At 43.9% G+C, this 13647-nt stretch overlaps 1 protein-coding gene across 1 annotated transcript in view; it reads right to left on the reverse strand.

Annotated features, from left to right (window-relative positions):
- Nucleotides 1-993: 993 nt before the first annotated feature.
- Nucleotides 994-13647, reverse strand: part of CFDP1 (craniofacial development protein 1) — a 142710-nt gene continuing 130056 nt past the window's right edge. The window contains exon 7 of the mRNA XM_020963556.2: nucleotides 994-2025. Within this exon, the coding sequence (XP_020819215.1) occupies nucleotides 1935-2025 (91 nt within the window). The 3' untranslated portion in view covers nucleotides 994-1934. The remainder of the gene's footprint in view (nucleotides 2026-13647) is intronic.

The following is a 13647-nucleotide window of genomic DNA, read 5'->3' on the forward strand; positions in this document are numbered from 1 at the left end:
GAGCTCAGCAGCTTCCATTCGGAAGGCCTCCAAGCCATGTCACAAAAATGGCAGTTGTGAGACAACATTCTCCAGCAGGAGTGGACTGCGTGATCAAACCCAATGCTATTGGAAGCTGCAAAGGGAAAGTGAAGTGACCAAAAGATGAGCCTGCTCTGTGCAGGGTCATGACGTCAGCTGGAGCCAAGCGGCATTCTTGGGGCCTTATGTCAACTCCTGCCAGCACACAAGCTCCTTGCTCCTCTGCTACTGCACTCAGGACTAGGCCATGAAATAAGGCCAGAACAGCACCTTGCTTCAAATGGGACAACTTTAGTTGTGGCCATCTTTTATTTATTTATTTGGACTGATACCCTACACTGTAGAAGTAAAGAGAGAAACATGCTCCTTTATCTCAAAAGGAACGGTCAGTGTAGACCACAGGAGGGACTATACCTCCCCCCTCCCAGCAGAGGAAAGGGACAACAGGAAAGAACTCTGTCAGATAAAGTACTAGGCTTTTGTTGATTTTTTGTTTTGTCTCAAGGAAAGGTTCAATTGCAGGATTGGGAAGGGGGAAAGGGTGCAGTTGGGGAAGAAAGGGAAGGGGATTATCTTTAAAAGTGACTATGTTGTAAAAATAAAAAGCATCAACAGAATTTTTAAAAATTGTCAAGGATGACTACAGCAGTTCAGATCATAGTACTGCAGCCTAAAGGTTTCCTTAAGTCAGCTTGTCCCCCTTTATCAAAGAACAAATGAGAACAGACAAGCCTGTATTAAAAGATGATTAAAAAAACCAGGACTTCATAGCTCTGAAGGCCACTAAAAAGCGGGACGATGCCTACCCAACACAATTTTATGGGAAACAATAACAGGAGAAACACAGACCTTGGCCGCTACTGGCTACAACAGCTCTGTAGGTGGATGATAAGCCATCCGGTCAATGTAGAACCTCCAGGAGCATTAGCAGGCACACTCGTTACATATGAAAACAAGGACACGTGGGAGGTCTAGGCTTTAATGCTTTTATTATTGCAAATGGTTTGGCCCCAGCTCCCTGTTCCCATCCCACCATTGGCCTATTACTGATACTGTTCCTTCTGGCTGCTCTCAAGAGAAATCCTGAAGCTGACCTGGGTTTGGGTGTCTTCACTGCCCATGAGGGATGGGAAAGAAAGTCTGAGGACATTCTCCGGCAAATGAATGTGACAAGAGATTTGGTGGTGGGGTTGAGTCTAGAAAAATTGGCTTTTACTTTGGAAAGAAGAAAATGCTAAAGGAAAACCAATTTTCAATCGAGCAACAATATATCCATAATTTCAGTTTCACATTATGCTAAAAGGAGTCCCATCCTGGAAGAGGGAGATGGGGGTGAGAGTTAGGGGGTGGGGGAAGAGACAGAGAGGAGGGAGATAAGGAGAGACACAGAGACAGAGAGAGTAAGAGAACACAGGAGAAAGCTGAATACAAAACTGTCCAGCGATCTGGCATCTGGCCAGCAGAAGTGGGCCTGTTTTTTTTCTTCTCAGCATTGGTATCAGAGCAAAGGATGTGCTCCAAGAGAGTCACGATAATTTCAGCAAACCTAGGCTAAGTGTCCATGTCAAGGTTGAGGTCTTCTCTCCACCACAGGCAGAATGAAGTTGGGAAAAAATCCCTGCCACCCGTTTGATCTGGATGAGACCACACACACACTCTCTGCCGTAAAGAAGGTGCCATCCTCTTCACCAGTCCCAGAACAGTTTCCCACAGAAACAACTTATAAAAATAAAATAAATGATACCATGTGAGATCAAGATATACAGACTGAGCTTCAACATGGAAAACAGAGCATTGGACTATCCTTTCCATGAAACAGTCGGGGAGCAGAACAGGAGAGATTTCACAGACACACAAGAGTTGAGCTCACACCATAAGCGGGGGTACGCTGCCAGAGCACCTTTCCAATGCCATCAAGGCTTCATTTTGCTCAGCCTGAGGTCCCGCTCAATTTCAAACTGCCTGTGATCCACTCGCTCCAGAAAAGCTTTCCTTTCAATGTACCTGCAAGGGGATAAGAAACAGTTGTGTCAACACAACCAAGGAGCCATATATGCTTGGATGAGAGAAAATTTGACTTAGAATTCAGCAATAAATAAGCATTTATTAAGCATCTAGTAGTCCCAGGCACTGAGGATACAGACAAAAACATAAAAGACATACAAAATAATGTCAGGGGACAGAGAGAGCCCTAACTCTTGGTGGGGGTGAGGAGAGACCCTCATCTAAGAGGAGGCACTTGTGCTGACTTTTAAAGGGGAGTGGAGGGATTCCAAGAGGAAGCATTGCAAGACCAAGTAAAGACATGGATGTGGAGGATGCAACGTCCTATACAGGGACAAGGAGTCCAGCTGGTCTGGAAGGTGGAATTCCTGAGGTGAAATCATCTAGAAATCCACTGCAGTCAGATTGGCTTTAATTATAATTAGACTTTAAGGGAACACACAGCTCCTACTTTCCTCACCTTCTCTGACAAAAATTCCTTTACATTTCAGAATGTGCTCCTGCTAACCTGAAACAGCTGGCTGGCCCACACTCTAACAACCTTTTAGAGAAATGGGTCCAACGCCAGTGTTCCCCTCCTCTGCCCCAGCTAAAAGGCTGGGGACTTTGGTTTCCCCAACCGGGGGGCAGTCCTGACAGTGTTTTTCTTCATTGTTCCAGGAAAGAGGGCAAGGCAGTCCTGGGACTGCGGCTGGCATGGTGAAGAAGTAGGCGTGTGTGCACACAAAATGCTAGGCTGGCTGCTTAATGAGATACAGCTGCATTATAATGTAGCTCCCTGTTGCAAAGTGTACCACGGCTGGCCTGGGGAAGGGGGGGAGGGGACGGCTATGCTACTAATTAACCTATTGAGAAAGCAAAATTGCCATTGAAAAAGGGAGATGTAATTGAATCATCTCACTAATTTTTCCTTTGTTCCACTGAAGAAAATGTGCATCTTTCATTATGAGGTCATCACATTTATGCTGAGAACAGTTGTACTATGCTCAGTAACCCAGATTCCTCTACTGAATTCACAGCCTTGGGTTCCATATATTGTAAAATCCAATCCCTAACATTTGTTTCCCTGCCAGACTTATTTCTACTAAACTTAAATGAAATAAAATTAAACAAAATAAATCCTGCCTACCCCAGGGAGCCTGCTCTCCTCAGGACAGCACAAACTGTCACCCACCCGCGTGGTCAGTGAAGGGGGAGCCTGCACCTCTCGGCTGCCCCAGTGCCACTTTCTGTGGGGCAAGGTCCAAGTCACTACTCCACTCTGAGAGCGGGGAAAGGCTGGTTTTGAAAAATAAGAAAATCTTTTTCCATTGAATGAGAGGATGAGATATGAGGCTGGGATGGAAACACATTGCATTGCTGTTTCTGGGCTGCTTCATCTGCAGAGAGGAAGTCTGTGGATGAGAACTTCTATGGACTACCAATGGAAAACGCTGGATCCTCTTCCACAACCGCTGGTTTGGAGGGCTTACAGACCACGGCCTTGGCAAAATTACTCTGCAAGTGACAAAGCTTCCATCTTTCTCTTGAGGGACCACACTGTTGTAGGTGTCTTTATTTCTTGGAATAGGACAACTCAAGGATGTTCCTTAGACAGGGCAGAAGAAGTCCACTGTCTTGAATGCTAGAGTTTCCACAGTGGGGAATGCTCATTCTTGACTTTGAAAGTGATCTAATTTTACCTTAGGTGATAACAGCCCACAACTTTACTCTAAGGGCTTTTTGGGAATACTTCCCCTACTGGCAGTCCTTCTCAGGAATAAGAACGTGTGTTTGTGTTGGGGAAGGACTTAGGGTGGTGGTGATGGGTAGAGAACAGCTCCCTGAGAGAATCTTAAAAGTGCTTCCCCAATGCAAACTAATTCATTTTCATTTACAATATCTTCTGAGGGACAGGGAAAGACTGGACAGCATGGTACAGTGGAAAGGGCATTGGTCAGAGGTCTGAGATTCAAATTCTAACTCTGCTCACTAGACGTGTTACTGTTGTTCAGCCATTTCAGTCATGTCTAACTCTTCATGACTCCATTTGGGGTTTTCTTGGCAAAGATACTGGAATGGTCTGCCATTTCTTTTTCCAACTCATTTTAGAGATGAAGAAACTAAGGCAAAAAAGGTTAAGTGACTTCCCCAGGGTCACATGGCTAATAAATGTTTGAGGTCAGATTTGAACTCAGGAAGATGAGTCTTCCTGACTCCAGGCCCGGCACTGTACCGCCTACCTAGATGTATAACCTTGGGTAAATAATTTAATTTCTCTGGCCCTCACTTTCCTCACTTGTAAAATTGAAGAGGCTGGGGGCAGCTAGGTAGTGCAGTGGATAGAGCACCAGCCCTGGATTCAGGAGGACCTGAGTTCAAATCTGGCCTCAGACACATAACACTTACTAGCTGCGTGACCCTGGGCAAGTCATTTAACCCCCACTGCCCAACCAAAAAAAAAAATTGAAGAGGCTGGACAAAGGTCCTTTCCTAATCTAGAGCTATGAGTCTGGCACCCTATGAGTAAAGTTAAAGTCCTCTCCTCCCCTTTAAGAATTTGTTTTACTGATAGCTTTTTAATACCACAATCATTCCTGGAAATTCCATACTCCCCCTCCCCTAAAAATGAGAACAACCCTCTATAATAAAGAAAATGTTATTAATTCACTTTCCAATTCTCTCTTCTATAGCTCAAATTTCTTTTCCAGTTTTTTCAAGTGCTCTCATTTTGTTTATAAAATATATTTTAAAACTTGTTTTTAAAAATCTTCTCTCTTAAAAAAACCCCAAACTTCTTTCTTCACCTCTCCCAGGAATTCTAGGTGAGTTTGTGCCCAAGCTGTGTTTTTCTCAGTCATTTTCTTCTGCATTTGTGTCTTGAGCATCCTTACCTCCATCAGAGCTCAGTAGTGGGGTTCTTTTGTTGTTTGCCCATTCTTCCAGCCTCCTTCCTGATTTCAGACTTGATGTTAAGGAGGGAAGGCTGGGCTGGCCTAGTGCTGCTTTCTTGGGGTACTGAAAGCCATGTTATTCTAAGGTCTTGGGGACAGGCTGGACACCGGTAAGCTTTCAAGTGCTCTCAAAGTCTGTTTTGCTGCCGCACTGCTCTGAGCTCTGAAGTTTCTCATCTGGGTTTGGGTCTGAGCAACAGCAGAGTGTTGCTAGAGTTAGCCCCAGTCAGCAGCTAGAAAGCTCTGTTAGGCCAGAATGACAGAATTGTAGGCTTCTCTTGGGTCATGTCTGGAATCAAACAGAGTTGAGAGAGTTCTTCTTTATGGTTAAATGTCAGGTCAGTCTGTGCCCTTAAGGGGACAAGTCTTGGCACTGTTATGACTATGTCCCTCCTTTTCCTTTCACAGCAAGTTTCTATAATCAGGGCAGGTGAGCAGCAGAAGTTTTGTAAGTACAATACTAAATCTATTAATTAATAGACTGATACTAGACTATCTCTGAATTACTATAATAGGATGCAAGTATGAAAAGTCTTACAATTTTAATCTGTATTTGTGGTCAAATTATAAGGAGGATAGCTTTCAAAAAGGGGGATTAGACAAAGCGATAATGCAAAGATGTGATGTAAAAGTTTTCTAAATAATTGGAATAGTAAATTTTGAGAAAGTAACCATATTTGTTTTTTTTTCTCTGTGAACTATATACACACGTATGTGACTGGCTTCCAAATGTATCTAGCAAGAAAATTCAGGTTTTTAGTAATAAGTTCTCAAAATTGGATTAAGGAGTTTACATATAAAATTATATTGATAATTGTAAAGAAAGTGAAATTATTTTCCCATTTTAAAAATATTTGTTTGAGAATATTAAAAATCAGAACAGTTCATTTTACAAGTTAGACTCATGAATTTTTTAAAAGATTCTTATATCAGGTAGAGGATTTAGGTAAAAATAACATCAAGTGATATATGAAAACTGAAAATCTCTGAAGTTTCAGGTGAATTATGGGTTCCTAATTTGATGTTATTCTTGTATCTCTGTTGTTAATAGGATTAGTTTCATAAGATTTGAGCTTGTTTTATCAGATGAACTAGTTATTGGAAAATGAAATTTAAGAGGTTGTACTAAATTGTGTTAAGTCTTGTTACTATCAGATTTTATCAGAATTGTCTAGGAATCTCTACAGTGATTTGGAACCAGAGAAGCAGAGCCTCCTTCAGAGCAGCCCTAAGAATGAAGCCTATTCCAGAATGTCTAAAAGAAGACATGCAAGGACTACATGACTACCTAGGACATCTGGGACTCAAAAGGTGCTGATTAAATGGACATTGTGAGTGGGTTACTGGGATACAAGGAGACCTCATGTTAGTCACTGTATTGCTTTGGCCTTTTGTTTCATGGTGTTTACGTTTATATTTTTCTTAGTTACCTTGGTGGCATGCAAATCCCTCTTGTCAAAATTAGTCCATTGTGAGCTCTGTAACCGGACTTATGTAATCCTGATTAAGAATATATGAAAAACTTAATAGATTTATCTTATAGATAAGTGATCCATGAATCAAAAGGGGCAACTGAGGTAAACTGAAGGAACTGAGGAGATGAGAACACCAAGTGACAGTGGGAATTGAATGAACCACACTGACTCCATCTGGTGACTCAATTCTGGAGCTAGCTCAGTTCCCTTTTTATTCAATTATAGGTCTAGTCCAATTTCTGTCTTGTGAAAAACACTTTCTTCAATGGTCAGAATTGTCGAGAGGACTTTGTTGCACTGTTTGAACCTAGCCCTTCATGGCTGGGAAGCTGGATCACCTCTCAGAGATCCTTAACTAAGGATCTTGGTCATGCTGACCAGAAACTCAGTCAGATCCAAAGACCAATGCAACAAGTTTTCTCACAATTGTACATCTCAAGCAACCCCTAAGTCTTATCTGAAAACTGGCCCCATACTGATCAATCAGTTATTGTTTCCACTTCCTTTGTTCACAGACACCTGGGGGAAGCGAGACACCTCTTCTTCTGATTTCAGGGACTTGTACCTGTTCAGTCTCCCCTTCCCAACTTAGAAAATCCCTAGTCTTTCCTCAATTAGAAATCAGATTCTCTAATGCTCTTTTCTTGGTTGTTTTCTTTTAATTAACTGGTCTTATCTGATTGCTTTTAACGTATAAAAATTTGTCTCCCCCTGTATTCTGGGTCCAGTGCCAAAGGTGAAGAAGCTGACTGGTCCAGATTTGCTATGCAATTAGCATGCACTATTTAATACATCGATGTGCTTGGAAGCTTGGACCTTTGTTTCCTCAGTCATTTCATCTTTCACTCACCACACTTTCTGAATTTCCCCGTTAGGATTTGGCCTGGTGCATCTTCTAGATCTGGGTGGAGTTTACGGACTATAGCTCACACACTGCTTCCTACCACTCTACTATTTTGACTCTGCCCTCGTCAGGAGGTATGATTCGATATCTGTTTTTGACACCCTGCACTGGTTTCTTAGAAATCCAGAGTTCATTCTTCTTCTGATGAGTCCTTCATGTACTCCAGTCTCTGATGATGAGGTGGCCCTTTAAGGTTCCCCTTTTATAAATGGGGAAGTTAAGTCAAAAAAGGGAAATTATCTTATCTATGATTATACAGCAAACCAAGGACCTGAGTCACCTCATTGCCAATCCACTGTTCTGCCTACTGGACCATATTGTGTCTTCTGCATTTACCCAGAGACAAAATATGTGGCTTGGAAAAGAAATGCAGTGGTGTGTTTCGAAAGAGTGCTTTGAACAACACGCCCCTTCCCTGCCACCCGTCTGGTGGTGGTAGGAGCGTGTAGGAGTAAGTGGTCTTGAGTGCTCTGTGGTTTGTACTCCTGGATCTCACTTAAGGAAAAGGAAGTGGCGCCTGAATTAGGATGCTCCATTGGGCAAGAATAACCTTGCTGCAGGTTTGTGAAGCAATGCTAAATCAGGCTGACCTTGGGAATACTAAGGGCAAAGTCTATGCCCTGGGGGCATTAAGGCAGCAAGAAGAAGGAGAAACCAGTCTCATTAGCTAGCTCAGGAGGCTTCAAAGAAACACCTTGAATGGAGTGGTATTTCAAAGGGCAACCCAGATAAACAGTGAGGCAGGGGTGAGGTGCCCACAGCCTGAAGAGTTCATTTATATCCTTGACACTTAGCTGGAAACAAATGCTGTGGTTAATAGGATCTTTGTGATGGCTCCAGTTTGGTGCCAAGAGTCAACCATCAACAAAACCACTATTGAGTGAGGAGGTCTCAGACTCAAAGACTGCAGACAGCACTGACTGGCCTGACAGAAGAGACTCTATTACTGGCTTACGGGTTCCTCCATCAGCTGATTATAACACATACGCAGCCTCACAATTTGGTGCAGGGACCTTGAAGCAGAATGTACTTGGGAGCCTACGAAGATGTGACAAAACAAGTCCTAAATGGGATAGGGTTTAATGTGCAGGGTAACAGTTCAGAAGGGAACTTCACACATAAGCTTGGCTCACGTGAATCGGCCATTTAAAATGGGCCTTGAGAGTTTTCAAAGGCATGAGTATAATCGTGTTGCCCTATAAGGTAGTACGAGTATACTATAGACAGTGCACTGGAAGAGTTTATTTTACATTTGTCTTCTATGTTGCTGATTTCCCACACTGTTTCAGTTATTCAATGACTCAGCAAGACACTTCCAGACATGTGGAATGCTAAAGGATTCTCAATGCAAAATCTCCAAGAGTGCCTATTCCTTCCTCACTAAAACTGACTATAAAATGCATCCCAGTTAAAAGACGGCTACTCATCCAGGCTGCATTTGATAAAGTATGTCAACCAGAACCATAGTATGTATCAAAAACTAAAGTGATTTATTTAGCATCTCCATTCAAAATCAGGACAGATCCACTAGGATCTGACATTATTTTGAATTCTAAACCCAAATAAGAATCTTGAAGTTAAAAAAAAAAGCCAGTTTTTCTGAGATCTAAGCCAAAAGTTTTTTTCCCCAGTAGTTTTCACGTGTGTCCAACTCTTCATGGCTCTATTTGTTTTATTTTGTTTTTTGGGTTTTCTTCGCAAAGATACTGGAGGGGTTTGCCGTTTCCTTCTCCAGCTCATTTGACAGAAGAAGAAACTGAGGCAAACAGGGTTAAATGACTCGCCCAGGGTCACACTGCTAGTGGATGTCTGAGGCCACATTTGAACTCGGGAAGATGAGTCTCCCTGACTCCAAGTCTGGAGCTCTGTGCACTGTGGTGCCACCTAGCTGCCCTCACAAAACCTAGACAACAACAGGTCATAGCAACATTGTAGGTCCAGAGCAAGGTTGCTGTAATAGCTCCCTTCATGCTAATCAGAATGGGATCAAACAAGACAACATGGAAGGACGTTAAAGGCCTAGGTAAATTGCAGCCATATCACTGCTGTTGCTGTACTTTCTTTATGCGATGAGTTTCAGATGAATGTGATATGGCAAACACTGGCTGAGGGTGGGGGTTTGGGGAAGGGAGAAAGGTGCTGCCATTGTCCCCTTCACAGCCTACACCACCTCCCCCCCCCCCGCAGAGGCTCACACCAGGTCTGTACCATGACGATGCCACCCACAGAGTCTGAAGCTGAGTGAATGGAATTTTAAATTTCATTTGCTCTCCATCGCTCTCCCCGCCACATCTTCCCTGAGTCTGGTTGTGTCTTGGGTTACTGTGGTAGAAACTTCAGAGTGAGAACAGTTCTTCTTTAGTTCTCACGTTTCCCCTTCCTCTGAACCAAAGGAAACAGTCACCTGCTCAGCAGTCACTGATCTCCACAAGCCTCCACTCTGACTGTACCTCAGCATCCAGACCCAAGGGAGCTTGTGGATGGTCTTCACACATCAGTCTGTTTTGAATCTGCTCAACGCAGTAATTCCTTCTTCTAACCTTCCTGCATTCTACATGAGTATTGCTGGAAAGACTTGTGTTTGATGATTAAAACCTCTGGGAAATTCACTTTAACTGAATTAGAGGGCTAGACAAAGTGTCCAAGAGCACAGTCTTCTCACACTGACATTTCAATAAGAAAGCAGAGCAACGCAAGGTTCTCCGGCACCAAGGACATTATACTTAGAACAAGTGTCAGTACTGTCAAGACACTATTTAGGAGACATCCCGTTTTCCAGCGCTAAGGCCCAGCAAGCAAGCTGTGCTCTGAGCTTGGCCTAACAACACTCCCTGGCACTCACTCTCTGGAACTGACAGTCCCTGAGCTCGGACAGGCACCGACAGGTCCGCACACGAGGCCCTGCTATGAACGGACTTTCAGGCGCTAGACAACCTCGCCTCACTGTTGCTGCTGTGCCCCACCACTGCTGCTATACTACACCGTGGGACTCTTGGTCTAGCTATAAGCGTGTAAATCAAGGCTTAGCTGCACTGAGGCGGATCCCCCCACTAGGGGTGGGGCCCCGGCACACATGTCTAATCTGCCTCCTTGTTTGCAAACTGTTTCCTTCACTTTGAAATTAAACTTCTGTTTGATTCCTGATTTTCCTGTCTCTAGCCTGCTCTGTTTGGCTCCAACCATCCACAGGCTAGAGGTTGGTTTGGTCCAGTTGACAGTACCAACTTTACTGATTGGGATTTGACTTTGAGATGAGGGTGATGGTTCCCCAAAGTTATATCCTTCATCTCTAGATGGCTAAATTCTAGAGGAACCAAAATTCCTAGCTGCCAGTTAGTGCGATAAAGGTTTAGCAATGTCAGTCTAGTCAGTTATGACAAGACGGCCCCACGTGGTGAACGCCACCATCATGGCAAATGTCACAATGATTGGTACGTTCCAGCAGGACAAGAAAAAACTACTAGCTTGTTAAGTCTTTTGGAGAAACCCTTTAATTCAGGCATAAGGCAGTTGGTAGCAGGAAGTGAGTGAGAACAAACATGAAGGAAAAACATTACTCTTTGACAGAGGCCCGCTCTGAAAATAATCAGTGGTGCCTTCAGAATCTCCAACTGCTCCTGTGACTCTGCCCCACCAGCCTGAGCCCTACCCTTCCAGGACAGGAGTCAGAAGCAATAGTTCTCACGGAAGTGTCAAAAAGCCCTTTTCTTCCTCCGCTCTGCAGAATCACAACAAAGATAAGACAAAAATCTGGTGCCGTAAGTACCTACTGAGTGAACACAAAACCAAAAAGTACAGAGTCCCTGCTCCTCAGGACGTTCAACTCTACCGGGGAATATATGCACACTGGCACATGCAGAGCAAGGAAAACTGAAAAGGGAAAGTTTATGGAAGATAGGGCAACTAAACGGGCCCTGGAAGAAAGATGGTGATTCTGAGAGGCAGAAATTGGAAAGCAGAGCATTCCAAAGATGAGGAATAGCTTCTCTGAATGCATGGAGGTGGCAGAAAGGGAGGGATACAGTATGAAATTAAGCTGGAAAGGTAGGTGAGAGCTAGATCATGGAGGGCCTTAAATGGTAGGCTAAGGAGTTTGCCTTTTATCCTCCAAGCAATGGGAAGTCACATGGTTAGGCTTGTGCCTTAGGAATAGTCTGTCAGCTCTGTGGGGATGGACTGGAGACAGAAGAGAGTAAAAGCAGAGAGACCAATAAAGAGGATCTTACAGTAGACTAGGTGAGCAGGAAGCACTAAAAGTGATGGCTGTGTGAATGGAGGGGACATAGGTGAGAGATCTTCCCAACAAGATTTGGGAACTGAGTGCCTATGATAGGTTGAGGAAAGGAAAGACTTCAGAAGGCATCTGAGGTTACAGACTGGGAAAGTGTGTTTGTTTTTCAGTGATTCAATATGCCCCCATTCAGGACTGTGTGTATCCTCTCCACAGATCACATCTGGCTATGTCTTCTTGTCCTTTGTGATCACTGCCCATGTTCTCCCAAGGATCTGTGACTTTTAAAAATTATAACTAAATGAAATGTGAACAACCATGGTCTTTCTCTTTACATAACGGATGCTCTAGGTACCAGATGATGGAATGTGGCTGTTAAGAACTAAGTTCTCCTTTCAAAATCCTCAACAAACACTTATGGTTGGATGAAAATAACTCTGTTCTGAGGCCCCAGGGCCAAGTTCTTTTCCCAGTGAGAACACGGAGATAGAGAGGTTATGTAATTGTTCTAAGTCACCAAAAGATCTTGGAAACAAAGGCTCTAGACAATCTGATGTTGGTGACCTTGCTGAGAGCTCCTGGTGCTGAGTCTGAGATCCTGACCCCTGTGGGACACTCCCTTGCATTGATTTCCTGGGGAGTCTAAGATATGTTCTGTGCTGGGACCCGGGCTCTTAGTCAGTGCTCTTGCCCGCAAATGGCTCAGTGGCCTGTGGCTGAGTCCCAGATCCTCTCTGGGGTGCCCCAGGCTGCTGGCCTAAGCTGTACATTGAGTTTGGGATCCTCGGTGTACTCTTGCTCCTTCCTATCCTGGTCACTTTCCTTTAGGCAGAATTTGTGATCTTGGGCTAGAAAGATGACCCACTATAATTTCTCCTTTGATTGCCTATCACTGCTGTATCCAACAAGCTTCTTCAGATTGCTGCTGGGGTAGCTGAACTGTACTGCTTCCTCTTCCTCTACCATCTTGGTTAATCTGCCCGGCCTCACAGTGTTTTTAGGGAGATCAAGCAAGATAACTCACAGTAAAGGACTTTGTCATTGTTTTTACTGCTGCTATTATTGTTATTCTCATTGTAATTAAGAGGCCTGCAGGGCTGATACGTCAAATTTAGATTTTTATAAGGTCTCTTCTTTCCTTCTTCTGCCATGACCCTATTGTCTTTCCCCCATCTGTGAGAGGATTCCTTCTAATCTCTAGTAGGTGTAGCTCCTAGAATGCTTTAAGAGCAAACTAAGGCTGCAGAACTACTCTAAAGCTCAATGGGAAATGGGCATGGAAGGCAGGTAAAGGCCACAGAAACTGGAGGTCATCAGATCTGCATCTGAAACAGATGATCAGATCTACTGGATAGAGGAGGAAGAAGAGCAGAGCATTGAAGGTCTATTTTATTAGCTGTTCACTAGTTGAGTTATGTTTTTTTCCAATGCTTAAAGAACTCTCTATGGCACGCAAGTCCCTTCTAATCTTGTTTTCTCCTTCCAGCCTACATTTTACTCATTATTCTTTGCTCCTTACTTTTGTGAGGCCTCTATTAATTCTGGCATCCTGAACAAGGCTCACTGGACAAGCTCAATACCTTAGCGGAGAGTGATAAAGCGGAGCCTGCTCTGTGTCTGAGACACTGGGAAAGAGAAGGAAGTGCCTGGGGCCCAAGACAGCAGTGGGGTGGGTTTGGGAAGTGAGGTCCAGAAGGCCCCGAATACGTCTACACTGCTACGGCTACGGGGTAGGCTTTTTGTCAATGCCCCTTGTTTTCACACTGCCTGAATCTTCCTTGATATTCCCACCTCATCTCCTTCCCAGAGAGCATCTCTTAGCACAAACAATTCTTTTTAAAAAAAAGAAAAAGAGGGAAAAAAACCTCATTAAAATCAATCCACATACCAACAAAAAAAGATCTGGTGTGACGTGCAGTGCTGCTTGCCCATTCCAGCCCTGCTTCCCCTGGCATGGGGGTAGGAATCTTCTCGGCTCTCTGCTTTGGGGCCAGGCCTGCTCATGTTGGACCGTTCTGCGTCTGCTGCAGTCATCATGTGTGCTGTTTTCTGGCTCTGCTTAGCTCACTGTGCACCAGC

The sequence above is a fragment of the Phascolarctos cinereus genome, unplaced genomic scaffold, assembly GCF_003287225.1.
Source record: "Phascolarctos cinereus isolate Bilbo 61053 unplaced genomic scaffold, phaCin_HiC Scaffold_2;HRSCAF=192, whole genome shotgun sequence".
Taxonomy (NCBI): Eukaryota; Metazoa; Chordata; class Mammalia; order Diprotodontia; family Phascolarctidae; genus Phascolarctos; species Phascolarctos cinereus.